Source organism: Diplotaxodon limnothrissa, linkage group LG3 (assembly GCF_057381915.1).
Source record: "Diplotaxodon limnothrissa isolate DT_005_m linkage group LG3, D_limnothrissa_male_GT1.1, whole genome shotgun sequence".
Classification (NCBI taxonomy): domain Eukaryota; kingdom Metazoa; phylum Chordata; class Actinopteri; order Cichliformes; family Cichlidae; genus Diplotaxodon; species Diplotaxodon limnothrissa.
The window spans coordinates 31,224,421-31,242,237 of record NC_140598.1 but is presented as its reverse complement, the minus strand read 5'-3'; the positions used below and the strand labels follow the sequence as shown (position 1 = coordinate 31,242,237).

The 17,817-nt window shown below is 42.2% G+C and overlaps 2 protein-coding genes and 1 non-coding gene across 4 annotated transcripts in view; 1 reads left to right on the top strand and 2 right to left on the bottom strand.

Moving 5' to 3' along the window:
- Positions 1-854: 854 nt before the first annotated feature.
- On the bottom strand, positions 855-9,911 carry LOC146635356 (PRELI domain-containing protein 1, mitochondrial-like). Of its 2 annotated transcripts, none has more exons than XM_085350528.1 (5): positions 9,820-9,911; positions 8,498-8,723; positions 3,802-3,915; positions 1,603-1,712; positions 855-942 (listed from the first exon to the last, which is right to left on the bottom strand). In XM_085350528.1, the coding sequence occupies exons 1-5, from the start codon at positions 9,909-9,911 to the stop codon at positions 855-857; spliced, it is 630 nt and encodes a 209-aa protein (XP_085206654.1). The 2 variants fall into 2 exon arrangements, with proteins under 2 accessions (XP_085206654.1, XP_085206653.1); XM_085350527.1 differs by having other exon boundaries at positions 855-946; positions 1,634-1,712.
- A 436-nt stretch (positions 9,912-10,347) lies between these two features.
- On the bottom strand, positions 10,348-10,419 carry trnag-ucc (transfer RNA glycine (anticodon UCC)). Its single transcript has one exon. It is a non-coding gene; the product is annotated as a tRNA-Gly (tRNA).
- Positions 10,420-13,529: 3,110 nt separating this feature from the next.
- LOC146635354 (uncharacterized) overlaps positions 13,530-17,817 on the top strand; it is a 28,208-nt gene continuing 23,920 nt past the window's right edge. Inside the window, exons 1-4 of the mRNA XM_085350095.1 lie at positions 13,530-13,659; positions 13,809-14,060; positions 14,613-14,702; positions 14,874-15,127. Of these exons, the coding sequence (XP_085206221.1) occupies positions 13,530-13,659; positions 13,809-14,060; positions 14,613-14,702; positions 14,874-15,127 (726 nt within the window). The remainder of the gene's footprint in view (positions 13,660-13,808; positions 14,061-14,612; positions 14,703-14,873; positions 15,128-17,817) is intronic.

Sequence of the window (17,817 nt, the reverse complement as noted above, 5' to 3'; positions counted from 1 at the left end):
CAAAGGATTCTGGGAATTCGTGGCAAGAGGTACTAGCGCACGCAGGCTTTCAATTGAAATCAGTTACACAGCGATAAAAAGAAACACAAAAAATGGAAAGAAGCTGTTGTATTATTAACTGCAATAGCCGGTCACATGACAGCCACGGGAAGCCGACGGGTAAAGCAGATAAAACAGGTTTTTTGTTTTTTTGTATCACTAATTGCCCAGTACGATTACAGCATACAATATTATTGTCACTGCTACATTTCTGTAATCCGTACCAGAAATTATTTCCACTACTAATTAATTACCATTGAGCTTAAAGGTCCTATTAATAAATGGTTAACGAATGTGTATTTATGAAGACAATTTGTGAGACTGGTAAACTTACCTTTGTTTGTACGATGGTCTTTCGTTCTACACGGTGCATTTCAAGGTCCTGTACCCATCCGTCGGTAAACTGTACCTGGGCTTGTTGCAGTGACCTGAAGTTACTAAACTTCATGAATGTATGCACTGGTGGTGGTGAAAGTTGGGCAGCACGCTAACGTCTTTTGTCCACTCTGTGTGCTCGTAAGGGTCTAACCCTTTCACTCCTTTGATTTTTTTCCACGTATCTTTTCTTTGCCTTTTCGTCGAGTCTGTCTTTGTACAGACCAGCATTGTTATCCTTCGTTTTGTACATACCTTTTTTGGGGGGCAAAGAAAAAGCAAGAAGGTATTGGAACCGGAGAATGAACGTTTTGCAGTGCTGCAAATACTTGCATTTGATGCGGTACTTGGATTGTTTTGCCACGAGTTCCCGGCATGCAATGCGCAAAAGTCACGTGGTCTGTCAATCTGTATTGTGGGCTTGTTGTTCCTACTGAGGTTCAGACAAACTGTTTGGGTTTCTGGTTGGGGGTCGGCGTGGCTTGTGGTGGGAGGGGCTTTTGCTTCTCTGATGACTCTCCCTGGTCACTAGCTGTGGATAAATAAAAGTAGAAAATGAGGAACTGTCACACTGATCTGAGCCCTGAAGTGAAAAATAAACTGAATATGAGCATAATGGAGCTGAAAATAGGTTTAAGGTTTAAAACAAGAAAAGAAAATGCACAGTTCTCATACCCGGAGTGTACCGTCGTCTTTTATATGCAATCTAAGGTTTAAGTTCTAATGACCGAAAATCAGGCTGATCTAAACTACATCTACATAAAAAAGTCAAAAGAGAAGACTCATATGACATTTGTTATTCATATTTTAATAAATAAAAAAAAAATGTGAATCCTGTGACCAAATCTAAAAATCAATGAAAAATTTGACATCACTCTAAGCCACCACCAAAGGTGTGCAATACAGTAAATGTTGGTCTCAATCTGATACTAGATTGAGACCAACGTTTAATGAAATGCTCTAAAAGTTAAATTAGACAAAGATGATCAGAGAAAATAAAAACCATAGTTTTTAAATGATGATTTCCCTTTTTAAGAAAGAAAAAAACAGCGGTTTTGTGATAGGCTGACGTTTGTTTTCTTGGTTTTAACTGGATTTCTTTTTACAGTTTCAGGACTTTTGTACAAAAACACATAGCTTGTGGTAATTAAGCTTCAGGTTTTGGTGAAGCCCTCAGAGGTGAAATACAAATGTGTGTGTGCATGTATTTGTGACTTACTCTGTAGCTTGGAGAGAGAGTACTCCAGCCCTCTCATGGCTTTAGCTTGGTTACTTTTAAACCTGGCAAGACCGAATTCCTGGCGGAGAAAGACAAAGAATTAGTCAAAGATAAATACCCGCACCATACGTTAGCTGTATATAGATACTGACGAAGTGTCACATAGTTGGTATTGGTATCTTGGCTTGGCTTGAGAGCCAGGAGGTATTACTTCACAATGTTCTGAGTGTTTGCAGACAAGTCAGCATCTTCCATGCAAACTATGGGCGACAATGGACAATCTGATAAGAGACCAAACCAATCGCAGACAGAATTTTGGTGCAGCACCCTCTTTGCAACGAATTTCCCCAGCAACAACTCGCTAACTAGTCAGGGGTTTTATTTATGACCTGCATTGCCAAGGAGTAACCGAGATATTAGCTAAGCCAACATGAAGCTATGTAACAAGCATAACAACCCAACTGCAAAAATAATGGAATAAAATTATAATCGCAAACATGCAGAACATTAAGGCAAACTAAGCAGCCGTTATCAAGTTCGTGTTGACCACACCTCCAGCCATTACTGGGGATCTTTTATAGAGATTGAAAATGTGATGTCATTCTGGGGTAAAACCACAAAGGATTCTGGGAATTCGTGGCAAGAGGTACTAGCGCACGCATGCTTTCACATGAAAACAGTCACACAGGGATAAAAAGAAACACAAAAAATGGCGAGAAGCTGTTGTATTATTAACTGCAATAGCTGGTCGCATGACAGCCACGGGAAGCCGACGGGTAAAGAGATTGTTTATGGGATTACGTCATGGAAGAGAAATTGTTCAAGCCATGTTTCCGAAGTAACAAGAGCTGACGTATGGCCTGGATTGGAGCAATTTGAAGACCAAATATAACGTTTCAGAACACTCCAGCTCACATGTTAGTCTGCTCCAAGCATTTCCACAACAGTAAGTCTTCTGTTGTAGTTATTACGTAATTTATCATAACATAATTGGTGATGTAGGTTACAAGTAAGTCTTATATTGATTTGAATAGAATTCATTGCGCTATGCTGCTTTGTTCACTGTGGCTTTGCGGGCTAATGTTTGTTATGTTTTGTAGGAAAACCAATGCAAAATGCTGGAATGTGATCCAGACTGAGCACCCTCTATCAACCTGGATCATACTGAGTTTAAAGCTGCTACCACAGCCAGATTTGATCGGTTAAGAGAGAGCGAGATCAAAACAGCCACGAAAATCCCGCATATATGTGCCCAAGTGTTGTTTTCAAGCAATCAAGTGATGAATAACTGTTTTCTACTATGCTGGTTTCCAATGTTGTTGTTGTTGTTTTTTTGTTGTTGTTTTTTGCATTGTTGATTTGTTTTTTATTGAAGCAGCTAATAAAGCATAATGGAATACAATTTTGCCTCTTTCTTGTAAGATTCTATAATAGAATGAAACAATAATGCCAGTTATAAAGAAAGACAATAAATTGAATGAATTATGAAACACTTATTTTTTTTCTATTAGATCTGAAAATGTTGTGTAATACTACAACCTGAAACTACAAACAGATTTCGTTGGCCTGTACAGAAGAAAAAGGGAAAAAAAATGTAACAACAGCTGTGAAATGGAATAGTCCAAATCACCAAAAGTAAACTGGACCTGGGCTTGTTGCAGGGATCTGAAGTTAATAAACGTGAAGTGCATACACTCACACTTAGGACCATACAATAATAAATATGTCCGTGATGAAAGTTGGGCAGCACGCTAACGTCCTTACTCCACTCTGTATGCTCGTATGGGTCTGACCCTTTCAATCCTTTGATTTTTTCCTTGTCCTTTTTTTTTGCCTTTTCGTCAAGTCTGTCTTTGTACGGACCTGCCGTGTTGTCCGTCGTTTTGTACATAACTGTTTTTGGGGTAAATAAAATGCAATTAGGGATTAAAACCACAGAATTAATGATTACCGGTGCTGGAAATACTAGCGCTTGATGCAGTGTTTTGATTTTGTTGCCACGGGTACCCACAAAGCAATGCACGAAGGTCACGTGGTCTGTCAATCTCTATCAGAAATACACTAAGAGAAGCTGGTGTGTTCTTTATACTTTAAGTGATAGTAGGTTGAGTTTGGGTTTTGGTGGCCAATTTTCCCTAGGACTGAAACATTTGTATGTTTGTGTATACCTGTATGGGTCGACCCAGTCCATATACAGCTGTGGAGATCCAGGCCTCCCTCCTCAATTTGGTCCAAGATGGCTGACCATGGTTCTCTTCAAACAGACACCGCTCCACAACAGTCTTAGAGGCAGAGACGGTAGAAAATGTACAAAAAAGCCCGTTTTTACTCCAAACACAAACTGTTCAAGCACAGGAAAAAGTATTATATTCAACCCGGAGGGCGGTGCACTGTTGGACGGACCAATCGGAGTCTACGCTGCGGGACTGTTTTGATCACGCGGACTGGGAAATGTTTCACGTGGCTGCTAGGGACATTGATGAGTACACAGACTCAGTCTGTGGATTTATCAGGAAATGCGTGGAAGATGTCGTCCCATCCAGAACAGTTAAATCCATCCCAAATCAAAAACCCTGGATTAACGGAGATGTTCGCGCGGCACGGAGCACCGCCTTTGCCTCCGCGAACACATCGGACTACAAACACGCACATTACCAACTCCGGAAGACGATCAAAGCAGCCAAACGTGAGTACAGGGACAGGGTGGAGCAACAGTTTGACAACCCTCGGAGTATGTGGCAGGGACTAAACACGATCGCAGACTTTAGAGGGAAACCCAGCACACCGCAGACCACGGCCTCTCTGTGTGAGGATCTAAACGTATTCTACGCTAGATTCGACACAGCGAACACCATGAGACCGGACAGGGTGCGCACCGCGGATGACGTCAGTGCGCACACTGTGTCTGAGGAGGATGTGCGGAAGTGCTTCAGGAAGGTGAACGCACGCAAAGCTACAGGTCCGGACGAGATTCCCGGCCGCGTCCTCAAGTCATGCGCGGCTCAGCTGGCTGGAGTGTTCACGCACATCTTCAACCTTTCCCTCTCTCTGTCTGTAGTCCCAGCCTGCTTCAAAATGGCCACCATCGTCCCTGTACCCAAATCCTCCACCATCTCCTCATTGAACGACTGGCGACCTGTAGCCCTGACCCCCATCGTAAGCAAATGCTTCGAGAAGCTGGTCAGGGACTTCATCTGCTCTGCACTACCCGACTCACTGGACCCTCTACAGTTCGCATACTGCCACAACAGGTCCACTGATGATGCCATAGCCCTGACACTACATACTGCCCTGTCACACCTGGAGAAGAGAGACACGTATGTGAGAATGCTGTTTGTAGATTACAGCTCAGCATTCAATACCATCGTTCCCTCGAAGCTGGACAGGAAACTGCAGGATCTAGGACTGAGCAGCTCCCTCTGCAGCTGGATCCTTAGCTTCCTGTCTGACAGACGCCAAGTGGTCAGACTGGGCAGCATCACCTCATCCCCCATCACACTGAACACTGGTGCTCCACAGGGGTGTGTACTGAGCCCTCTCCTGTACTCACTCTACACCTACGACTGCACAGCCACTAACAACTCCAACATCATTGTGAAGTTTGCGGACGACACTACAGTGGTGGTTCTTATCACCAATGGTGATGAGATGGCTTACAGGGAGGAGGTCAGCGCCCTGACCACTGGTGTCAAGACAACCATCTCACCCTCAACGTCGCAAAGACAAAGGAGTTGATAGTGGACTTCCGGAGGTGCAGAGAAGTACACACCCCCATCACCATCAACGGCGCTGCTGTGGAGAGAGTGAGCAGCTTCCGGTTCCTTGGTGTACATCTGGCTGAGGATCTTACGTGGTCAGTACACACAAACAAAACAGTGAAGAAGGCGCAGCAGCGCCTCTTCTTTCTCAGGAGACTGAAAAGATTCGGCATGAGCCCCCGCATCCTCAGGACCTTCTATCACTGTGCCATTGAGAGCATCCTCACTGGATGCATCACCACCTGGTATGGCAACAGCACCGCCTACAACTGCAAAGCTCTCCAGCGAGTAGTGCGGTGCTCTGAACGGATAATTGGAGGTGAGCTTCCCTCCCTCCAAGACATCTACAGGAAGCGCTGCCTGAGGAAAGCGGGGAGGATCATCAAGGACTCCAGTCACCCCAGCCATAAACTGTTCAGACTACTTCCATCAGGAAGGAGGTTCTGCAGCATCCGGTCCCGTACCAGCAGACTGAGAGACAGCTTCTTCCATCAGGCCATCAGACTGCTGAACACTTCATAGACACCTCACCTCCACTACTGGAACTTCAACATTATGCACTACATACTGTACAGCAATGCCACTGTTTTGCACATGTCTCAACTCTGTATATTTTTATATATTTTATTTATTGTTTACTCTATTTAATTTGTAAAATATGTGTACACACACACACACGTAGAAAAATATTTAGTATACACATCCAGAAATGCATATACTATTATATATTGTACATATATTTATTAGTTTCAGATCAGCCATTCTTGTATTTTGCCTGTTTACATTATTGTATTTTGCACAACTCTGTTGCTTATGAAGCTCGCACACAAGAATTTCACTCACATGTGCTGTACCAATGTACCTGCACATGTGATGTGACAATAAAAGTGATTTGATTTGAACTTAGTTAAATACTGAAAATGTTAAAACCAACCAGACTGTAAGAGGCCTTGTAGTTTTCCAGTCAAAAAGCATTTATACCTGTGTCCAGTGCAGTTCTTTAAATCCGCAAATTCATCCATTTTCTTGTCCTTTCTGAGATGAGCAAAAGTGGAGAGAATGGCCTCATTTAGGCAACTATCTCCAGCCTTTCCAGCAAGGCATTCCCAGTCCAGTCCTGTTTCTGTCACAGGTCTCCTCACAGCTGGACATGCCCAAAACCCCTGACCTAGTCCATCAAAGTCTAGATGTGCAGGAGATCTCCTATTCAGGTGCTCAAACCATGTCAGCTGGTTCCTCTATTACAGTGGTTCCCAAACTTTTTTTGCTGCCTTTGTTTTACAACACGCACACACACGCACAAACACATCCTCCAACCACACACGCCCATATTTTGCTCCATTGTGGTTTCTTTCACACCTCAAACATTTAGTAAACAATTAACCTTCCTGCCTTCTTGGGACCTTTTTGTGCCACTGCTATGTGTTAAATGGCTGCCATTTCCACTGTGTTCAGTGGAATATAACCAAACTTGCCACAGGATAGTTTTTACCTGTCAATGTTAATATTCCAGTGTGAATTCCTTAAATCAGCCTAAAATGGCTGAGCAGCAGAAATCCCCACACCCATCACCCTGGGGACCATTTTCTGCCCATTGACTTCCATTATAAACGCTATTTTTCAACCCCAAATTATCATCATATGATTTTATTTTTTCTTCTTTTCTTGGATGTCAATGAAGACTCAGGGCCTTGAAGTTTTAATTTTTAAATTGCAAAAAAAATGCAAAAAAAATAATGGCAGGTCAAAATGTATGTTGGTGCCAATCTTTGGTCCATCTAAAGGCCTACTTATAATGACAATCACATATTACTTCAACTGGTTTTTTGTGGAAATATTTAGTTTCGTTTTTTGGTTTTTGGGGCTTATAACACAGGGCGCTCATGTAATAACACTGGGATTTGAAGGGTTAAAACAACGAAAATATAATTAAAACTTTACATGAATATTTCAGGGAGAAGTAGTTTTACAAGGTTGGCTAATTTAAAGTGGAATAAAATATGGATATATGGTCTTTTTATGGCGTGGCTGAGAATGGTCCCTAGGGTGATGGGTGTGAGTTTTTTAAAGGATGGCAGGAGGGTTAAGCAAATACAAGTAACTTGCAATAAATTACAGGCAGTAAGAAAGTAAACTATTACACTACGTTCACACCTACACGGGTATTTTTGAAAACGCAGCTGTTTCGTTGACACATAAACAGCATTTCGAATCACCGAAAACGGAGATTTTTTTAAAAACTCATTTTTTTCCGTTTACGTGTGGACGAGGAATACAGAGTTCGTCACGCAACGTCAAAGGTATGTGCCTTTTTTCACGTCACGCTGTGCGCACGTTATTGTTTACATGAGATGAATTGCAGAATGGCAGATAGAGACAAAATACTGTTAATCTTACTGTCTACAGGTTTTACACACTAACATATACAAACGCAGTTACTGTCCCTCCATTTAGAAAGGCAGAGGCGTCACGGTGTGATTATTTTACTGTATGTGTAATAATATTCAACATTGCTATCAATGCATTTTTCAAAAAATGCCTCTCTGTGCAAAATGGGTTTAAAAACATAAACAACTGTGGGATACTGTTTGTCCGTGATAGGGAGAGCACAGTGCTGCTCCCAACGCAGGGAAAACCAATCCTGCAGGGGAGACTTGTGCACTTGGCACTTGTGCAGGTGAAACCAAAGGGCAGATATGCTTCGCCAGATTTTCTAGTCTTTGGCTTAGAATGAAGTTGGTTTGGAAACATATTCAGCGATGCTTCATCTCCTGCTTTGCATTTCTGTGGGCGCCCTGTGCTAGCAGTGTCCAAGAGTTTTGTTTTCTCTCTCCCTCCCTTTTCATACCGCGCCCCCCCTGCAATGGCTCCACACTTTGGGAAGGTCTGCTCTATTACATCTATGACCATGATCTCATGCTTTCATGCTATTCACAGCTCGTGGCCATTTTCTGATTGGTTATCTCAAACTGCAAACTGCCCCATTCAAAGTGGGAGAAATCGCTTGATGACAATAAGACCATCAATCTGAACTCTATCCTATCTGTCATGGGGTGGGGGTGGGGGGGTTAATTAACCACAGTGATCTAATCAGAGCGCATCTCACCATCAGCGTGTTGTGGTTCAGGTTCCAGGTCTTGGTGATGAGCGTGTGGGCCTGAGGGTCCACGATAGAATCTTCCAGGACGTAGACCGCCCGAGCCATGTGCATGGGGAAGACCCGCTCCGCCCAGCCCGGCAGGCGGTTGGTCTTCGTCAGCAGTCGCCTGGACAGCAGGTGGTTGCTGGAGGTGACCTCGCGGTATAGGACATCTTCCGTGAGTACATGGGTGCTGGTACACCAAAACAGATCTATTTTTTTTGAGAACACTCACACATTCTGTTTTTTTAAAATGTCTTTTATTGTTTAAAAAACTGAAGTTCTCCAAACAACACCCAGGGTTGATGCAGTCAAGATAAAAGCACGACAGTTTGGTCCACTTTGTCCATTGTCTGGAGAAAATGGACTAATGTGTTTTTTTTCTTTTATTGTACTAGATAATAAGGTGACATTTTTCACTGTTTTATAAGGGAAAAATATCAGATTCATTGATGAGAAATGACTTTGCATATTCACTGAAACAATCATTCATGGACTCATTCCGCTTCCTGGGTACCACCATTACCCAGGACCTGAAGTGGGAGCCCACCATCACCTCCGTCATCAAGAAAGCCCAGCAGAGGATGTACTTCCTGAGGCAGCTGAAGAAATTCAACCTGCCAACACGGACGATGATGCAATTCTACACCGCAATCATCGAGTCCATCCTCACCTCCTCCATCACCGTGTGGTACGCTGGAGCCACTATCAGGGACAAACAGAGACTGCAGCGTGTTGTGCGCTCTGCTGAGAAGGTGATTGGCTGCAGACTCCCATCTTTGCAGGACCTGTACACCTCCAGGACACTGCGGCGTGCAGCTCGGATCTCAGCTGACCCTTCTCACCCTGGACACAGTCTGTTTGACCTGCTCCCCTCAGGCAGGAGGCTCCGGTCCATTCGCACCAGAACCTCTCGCCATAAGAACAGTTTCTTCCCCTCTGCTGTTGGACACATGAACAATAAACGTACGACTGTTCCCACCACTAACACATGACCCTACGCTGTGTTCACTGCATCATTCCATGTTTGGCACTGATCACCACCTGCACTCTTTCTACGTAGCACTTTTAATTCTTATTCTCATGTATATAGCTCATGTATATCTCATGCATATATCTTTCTACGTAGCACTTTTAATTCTTATTCTTACTTTTACTTTTTCATGTCTATTTAAGCGCAATTTATGACAGTATGTTTGCACTGAAGCACCGCAGCAATTTCCTAATGTTGTAAACCTGCTCAACATTTGGCAATAAAACCCTTTCTGATTCTGATTCTGATTAATTACCTGTATGGGTTTGGGTAGCGCTGCCAGAAGGCAGCCAGCACCTGATGCCACGGGCTCTTAATGTCCACCTCGCTGTGGAAATACCTCCCCATGTCGGCATGTACTAACAGAGCTCATTCAGCAGCTGCAGGAACAACATAAGAGACAAGTTATATATTTTTTAAATATATTTTGTATTTAGTGTCATGAGTTCCTCTTCATGTTTAAGTTTGTAGAATAAAATTCCTGTCCCGTTGGTATGAACACTCACTGAATTTGATCACGGCAAGCAAGAGAGGATAGGACAGTCGTGCCAAAGTCCCCATTAACAGGACATAGACAGCTGATTGTGCCTGCATTAGTGCCTGAAAATCCGGGTAGCTTTAAATTCTAACAGTGTGTTTAAATGACTTTAGTTTTCATACCACAAAAAGTTTTCAGACGCTAGTTTTCAGACACCAAATGAAAACCGTTGGGGTGAGCACGTTTCTAAATATGCAATTGTTAACAGTAGAATCTAAAGTTGCCACTTTAGTGAAGAAATGACTTTGCGTTGGCCGGGAATTGAACCCGGCTCAATTGCTTGGAAAGCAGCTATGCTAACCACTATACCACCAACGCTCACATCAGCAGAGGGGAAAGTAGAGCGACTTATCCTGTGATTAACACAATACTAGTACTTCTATGCAATGCTTTTCGTCATAGCATTTGTTTACTGTAAAAACTGTTAGCTGCGACCGTTATTAGGTGTTGCTACAGCTCCGAGGCCAGCATTGCTAATCCCTTTGTTTTATAACCGCACTTCACCAGCGGGCTCAAGCTAGTTAGCTGTTTAACGCAGTCGCCGCTTCGTCATCGTCTTCTTTTTTTTTTATCTAAATGCTGAAGTCAGCGTCCGAGGTTGCTAGTACAAACACCCTCTACCGTAAACGTCGCAGTCTGTTGTAGCTGCTGAGGAAGCTAACAGCTTCGGCTAGCCAAGTAACGGACGTACATAAAGCGCGTGTTTCTCAAAGCCCGGCGGACTGTAAGGGAGCCGGCATGGATAAAACACAGAAGCGAGGCAGTTCGGGGGTTTCTTTGTAGCAGCTGCTTATTTGAGACAGAAACAAAGAAGAAAAAAAGTGGACCCAGGCGGTCATACGTGCACTTACCGCCTTTTTCCACCAGATGGCAGACTAGACAAGCAGAAATCAGGTCGCGCTGCTTGGTAAACGGTTCACGACTAAATCCACATGATCTGCAGACCGCATGAAGTTTGGAGGTCTGTGGCAACTCTGCAAAAATTTGGTGCCCTCTGTGCACTCACTCTGTCAATTTACATGATTTACATATTTTAGTCTAGGCAACCCAAAATGTGACGTTCACATATGTGGACGCCAGGTTCTAGGAGGTTAAAGAAGTCCAGATGCTTTTCCTTCCAAGCTCCTTAGATCACAATACAGTTTCTCTCAATCTTTTAAAGTGTAAATCTGTCTGTACTTGCTGGTACCACTTCTGTCTGTTGCACTTATTTACTCTAGGATGGGTGTCAGCTAACAGAAAAGGAGTAAATACTTTTTTCCATTGTTACAAAATAAAATAATAAATAAATAACTATACTGTACAGGCAAAAATATACTACAGACACTTTTCAGTTGTGAATTGAAGCAGGCCTGGTCAGATTTAGAGCAAATCTAAGTTTCAGGTGATATATCCACTTAGACTATGGTTTAAAGATCTAATGTTTAAGAGAATAAAGTTGTTATGATGAGATTGAGCAGTGATTGATCCCCTGGACTTGCTTGATACCCTGCACTTTCCACGGAATTCCTATCACATAAGCTGGCCCTGAAGACCTGCACTTCATGTTGTTGATGAAAAAAAGACAGTTGAAAAATGCAAGAAATGTTTAAGAAATTCTAAGATTTTTTTTTTCTTGGGCAGCACGGTGGCACGGTGGTTATCACTGTTGCCGCACAGCAAGAAGGTCCTGAGTTCAATTCCAACATCAGGCCGGGGTCTTTCTGTGTGGAGTTTGCATGTTCTCCCCGTGTTTGCGTGGGTTCTCTCTGGGTTCCGGCTTCCTCCCACCGTCCAAAGACATGCAGCTTGTGGGGATAGGTTAATTGGATAATCCAAATTACCACTAGGTGTGAATGTGTGAGTGAATGGTTGTCTGTCCCTGTGTGTTGGCCCTGCGACAGACTGGCGACCTGTCCAGGGTGTACCCCGCCTTGCGCCCTATGACAGCTGGGATAGGCTCCAGCGCCCCCCGTGACCCTGAAAAGGATAAGCAGATGGATGGATTTTTTTTTTCTTTCGCAATCACTGTTTAAACATAACTACCAAAAGAGCTGTACAGGAAAGGAGTGTCTCCTGTCTGGTAAAATACCATGAATTCAGTCCAGGTTAAATGACTCAATAATATGGGCTGCACCCCATAAAGTAAAGCAAACTTATCTTGTAAAATTAGGGTGACCATATTTTGATTTCCATTTGATTTCCAAAAAAGAGAAGATTTGGCTTAGTCAAGAAAAACTTTAATAATACAATTGCTTAAAGAAAACTTTAACATATTTAAACGATAGGCTTTTACAAGTCAACAACTGCAAAAAAGAGGACGGTTGGTCACCCTAGTAAAATGGTGAAATATTATCCGTTCATCCATTCTCTTCTGCTTATCCAATGGGGAAATATTGTTTTTCTGAAAAATTCTCAATAAATTACTTAGTACAGTGGTCCCTCGTTTATCGGGATAGTTATGTTCTAAAATTAACCTGCAATAGGTGAAATCTGCGAAGTAGCCAACTTTATTTTTATACAATTATTATAGATGTTTTAAGGCTATAGAACCCCTCACAACACACTTTATACACTTTTCTCAGACAGGCATGAACATTTTCACACTTTTCTCTCTTGTTTAAACACTCTCAAAGTTCAAACCTTTGTAGAAAAATAAGTCCAGTATTATAGAATGAAACCAAAGAAACCCACAGGTGACTTTGACGGTGCAAAACGTTTCATCGCCATTGTTGTGTTTGTTGGCGAGAAAACTTACAAACACACAGTACAGCACTTCAAAGCCACACTGGTAGCGATCAAAGATTTATTTAAACTTGACAAGCTGGACACATTCTGTAATGTACAGGAGACACGGCACGAGATTGATTGACAATGGTCACCCTGTACACCTCTGACTTCTGCTACAACTCTGAATTATGCCACATTCAGAAGTTTGCAGATGACACAGCCATCATGGGGTGTATCTGGGATGATCAGGAAGAGGAGTAGAGAAGTCTGGTGAGGAACCTTGTCGCGTGGAGTCACACAAACCACCTGCAACTCAACACCTCAAAGACTAACGGTGTGTTCACACCGAACGCGATGGACGCGAATAGAGCGTCAGGTTTACATGTAAAGTCAATGGAAAGGCGCGATGACGCGCGATTGCGGGTCCCGCGAAAATTCGGAAGCAGATTTGCGTCGCGAAAACGCCAAAACGCGTGAAACGCGCGTCAGTGTAGCGCGTGTAGCGCGTCTGGCGCGTTTGACGCGCGAATAAAACCACGCGCGTCAGTTTTTGTGTTGCATTTTGTGCATACGCGCGTTTCGCGTCTACCGCTCGAGTTGGAAAAAGCTGAACTCGAGCGTCAAATCGCGCCGCGACAACCAATCAGGAGCCTGGTGACGTGGCTCTGACCTAGGTCAAAGGGGCAGATCCAGCCAAAGCCCTTCATTCTTCATTCAGTATGGAGGAAAAGCTAATCAGCGCTGTGGCTAACCACCCTGAGCTGTATGATGCCAGCTACTATTTTTACCGAGACAGGAATAAAAAGGACCTAGCTTGGAGACACATAAGTGAGGAGATCGGGCAACCTGGTAAGTTCATTCCTTCTTCTTTTTAATTTTCAGACTGACCCGATGAAGCCGCGCAAAAGCTAGCAAGCTAGCAAGCCTGCCTACTGTCCCGCGATTTTCCCACTGTTGTACAAATACCTTTCCGCTAACCAGATAATGCGTTTATTCAGAGGACATCTGCAGGAGAAAGTGGAAGAGCCTCAGGGACACCTATAATAAGGAGAAGAGGGCAGAGAAGGAGAAGAGGAGTGGGTCGGCAGCAGGATCGGGGAGGAGATGGAAGTTCTTCGCGGTCATGGGGTTTCTGGACCCCTTCCTCACCCCGCGGGAGACTAGCGGTAATATGGTGCGGACCGTGGAGAACTTCTCCCCCGAGGACCAGGGACAGCCCGAAGAGGCAGCAGGGGAGTGTCAGTCAGAAGGTATGTTTACAATGAATTAATGTAGGCAGTTAATTAATGCGTGTTGTCATACAGGAATATATTTTGTTTATTAATAAACAGTATACAGTAGTCCCGCTGTTCATCCGTCACTGCCTCGCCTTTTCGCTGATTTTGTTTTTATTGCACCGTACAGCATTGCATTCTGCAGCCCAAATGACAAATCTCCTCCGTGTCGTGTCTCCTGCGCTTGCCAAACTTATCATGTTTGGTTTTGATATCCATCATGTCCAATAGAAAAAAACAGCACAAAAACACTCTTAACTATGACCCTCATTCGGAAATATAAAACCTGCACCGGGGAGGGAAAAAGGCGCACAAAAGTGGCGCCGCAGACGGAGAAAAAGCGCGGCATAATACGTTTTAAAATCGACAAAGGTTTGCACTTTGAGAATCAACTTGTGAGAACTGTGACTACTGTTCATGTGCTGCAATAAATGAGAGACCACTGTATATAATAATAAGTATATAATAATATAATATTCTCTATGACTATTGTCTTCAACCTGTTAACATTTAATATTGTCTTGATAGAGTCAAGTAATCATGCAGCAGAGTCCTCCCATGTTGCTTCTCCTGACTCCCCAGTCCCTGGTCCCTCCACTCCTGCTGCTGCACCCACAGGTATGAACATCAAGCACTGATAGCTTTTTACTTGCTTGAATCCCCTTGTGATCACCTTTACTAAATATCTACAACCAATCTGTTCATATCCTGGTTTTCTTCAATTTTGAAAATGAAAATCTAGTAGCAGCCTTCTCATTTCTTTGTGGTGTTTTGTTCTGTGTTTTACAGGCCCACAGAGGAGGACAGCTCGAAGGCGGGCGAGGGAAGGGTCCCAGGACGGTCCATCGGCGGTGGAGCTGGCTATCCTGGAGACCCTAAAGAGGCCACGTCCGTCTGCAACTGAACATTTCCTCCTCAGCCTTGTTCCTGCTCTGGAGAGCATGCCGCCTCAGACACGAGAATTCGTGAAATTCCAAATTTATAAATCAGTTTATGAAAACAGCACAGCTGTGCTAAATTTGGAAACATTGGACCCTAATTGTGTGGATGCTTTAAGCATCCACACTATTGAGTTCCTCTTGGGACTTCCGCACACTTTTTGGCACTTAACTACTTCCACAATTTTCAGCCAATTTTCACCGTTCAAATTTTAAAATATTCTGCTATTTCTGCTAATTCCTGCTATGTCTTTTGGTATTTTTCACTATTATACTTTTTAAAATATTAAGCTTAATTAGTCCCATTGAAATGAATGGGAAACTTCTGCAATTCTGCTAAAATTTGCTTGTTTCTGAAACTTAACTACTTCCTCATATTTTCACGTAGAACAACCATTCAAACTTTAAAATGTTCTCAAATTATGGGGCTATTCAGGTATGATTCAGCTTTTTCAAATCTTTTACCGTTTTACCTTTATGCCTCTTAAAGTTTTCAGTTGCAAAATTGTGATTTTTCACAAAATACATGCGTTGTTATGGTTGCTATGCACTTGGCTTCCAGTGTGCCACTGAAGGTTTTGCAGTCTTCTCTTCATGTCCGAACTACTTCTTGCTACTTGCTCAATCTTCACTCAACTTCCACAAATTATACATCAAAACGTAGGTATTTTTGCTGGGTTTCCGAAAATGTCACTATCATTGTTGTGGTATTCATAGAACTTTCGCAAATCTCCTCAGACCAACACAATGTCGGAAAACTCTCCATATAAAGTGAATGGAGAGTTTGTTCAAAATCACCGCTGCATTTCTGTAATGAGAGGCATATTCGAATCGTCATATCTCCTTAACGAAGCAAAGTTAAGACATGAGGCTTGTCCCGGTATATCTTCAGACACTCGTGACGCTCACAATTCAAGAATTTCTTTCTCACGTATTACCGTTCTGAAATGAGTTGGACTTGTTTGAGGGTAGGAAATTCGTCCGTCGCTCAGATTTCTTCAGATTTCAAACTCTGGAAATGAACCACTTTTTTCTCTCGGCATAACTTTTTGTTGGATTTCCATAGAGACCTGAAAATTTCCATGACTGTTCACCAAAGCCTGCTGTCTCTTACGGTGAAAGAATGATATCGATACTCCAAATAGATTTCGAGTTACAAAGCGTTGTTTGAGGGCAAGTCAAGCCAGTTTTTGCTTCGCTCTACTCAGTTATGGTGCATTAGAAGTCAAATATCTTTAATAATTCACATTTTAATGATAAATTGTCAACACTGGAAGATTCCCCCATCTCTTCTGAACAAAACGGTGTAAGAATGACCGCTCTAGCCCCTACGGTTAGGAAATTATGGTCATTTGTTTGAGGGGAGTCGTCACTATGAGAAATAGGCTGCAATAATCCTGTGCCTCTCTGTGCTGCGTGTGTAAATAGATGCACCTGTTTTGGCGGGAAAAAGTACACAGGCTCTCTGATTGGTGGATTCAAATTCAGCAGCTCCCAGGCTGACCTAGAAACTTACTTCTCTCTCCCTGTGCATTTTTTTGCTGATTTTTTCATTTAACAAGTATATTTGAGGGACCCTCAGCATGTTCAGCATTTTTTCAGCTGTCCATTTTGCTTTTCCAATTTTTCTGTTTAACTTATTACTATTGTGCTAAATCATACTATTTCTGCTATTTTATAAGATTTGTGCAAAATATAGTATTTCTGCCAAATATAGTATTTCTGATTATTTATAGTTTTTCTACTAAATCATAGTACAGTATTTCTGCTTTTTATAGGATTTGTGCTAAAACATAGTATTTCTACTAAATGTAGTATTTATGCTTAATCATACTATTTCTGCTTTTCATAGAATTTGTGCCTAATATAGTATTTCTGCTAAATTACAGTATTTATGCTTTTTATACTATTTGTGCTAAAACATAGTATTTCTACTAAATGTAGTATTTATGCTTAATCATACTATTTCTGCTTTTTATAGGATTTGTGCCTAATATAGTATTTCTGCTTTTTATAGGATTTTTGCTCAAACATAGTATTTCTACTAAATGTAGTGTTTATGCTTAATCATACTATTTCTGCTTTTTATAGGATTTGTGCTTAATATAGTATTTCTGCTAAATTATAGTATTTCTGCTTTTTATAGTATTTGTGCTAAAACATAGTATTTCTACTAAATGTAGTGTTTATGCTTAATCATACTATTTCTGCTTTTTATAGGATTTGTGCTTAATATAGTATTTCTGCTAAATTATAGTATTTCTGCTTTTTATAGTATTTGTGCTAAAACATAGTATTTCTACTAAATGTAGTATTTATGCTTAATCATAGTATTTCTATATATTTCTGCCAGGTCCCCAGGCAGCCAATCCTCTGTGAGGACTGAGACATTCAAATTTTCAAATCAGGGCCTGCACGGCTTCCCAGCCAATCATATATGTGTCCTGAGGCATTCAAATTTGCATATTGGGGCCTTCATGGCTTCTAAGCCAGCCAATCATATCTGAGGGCTGAGGAATTCAAATCCACAAATCAGGGCCTGCACGGCTTCCCAGCCAGCCAATCATATATGTGGTCTGAGGCATTCAAATTTGCATATTGGGGAATTCGTGGCTTCTAAGTCAACAAGTCATCCATGTCATATATCTCTAAAAATTCATATTTTAATGATAAATTGTCAACACTTGAAGATTCCCCCATCTCTTCTGAACAAAACGGTGTAAGAATGACCGCTCTAGCCCCTACGGTTAGGAAATTATGGTCATTTGTTTGAGGGGAGTCGTCATTATGAGAAA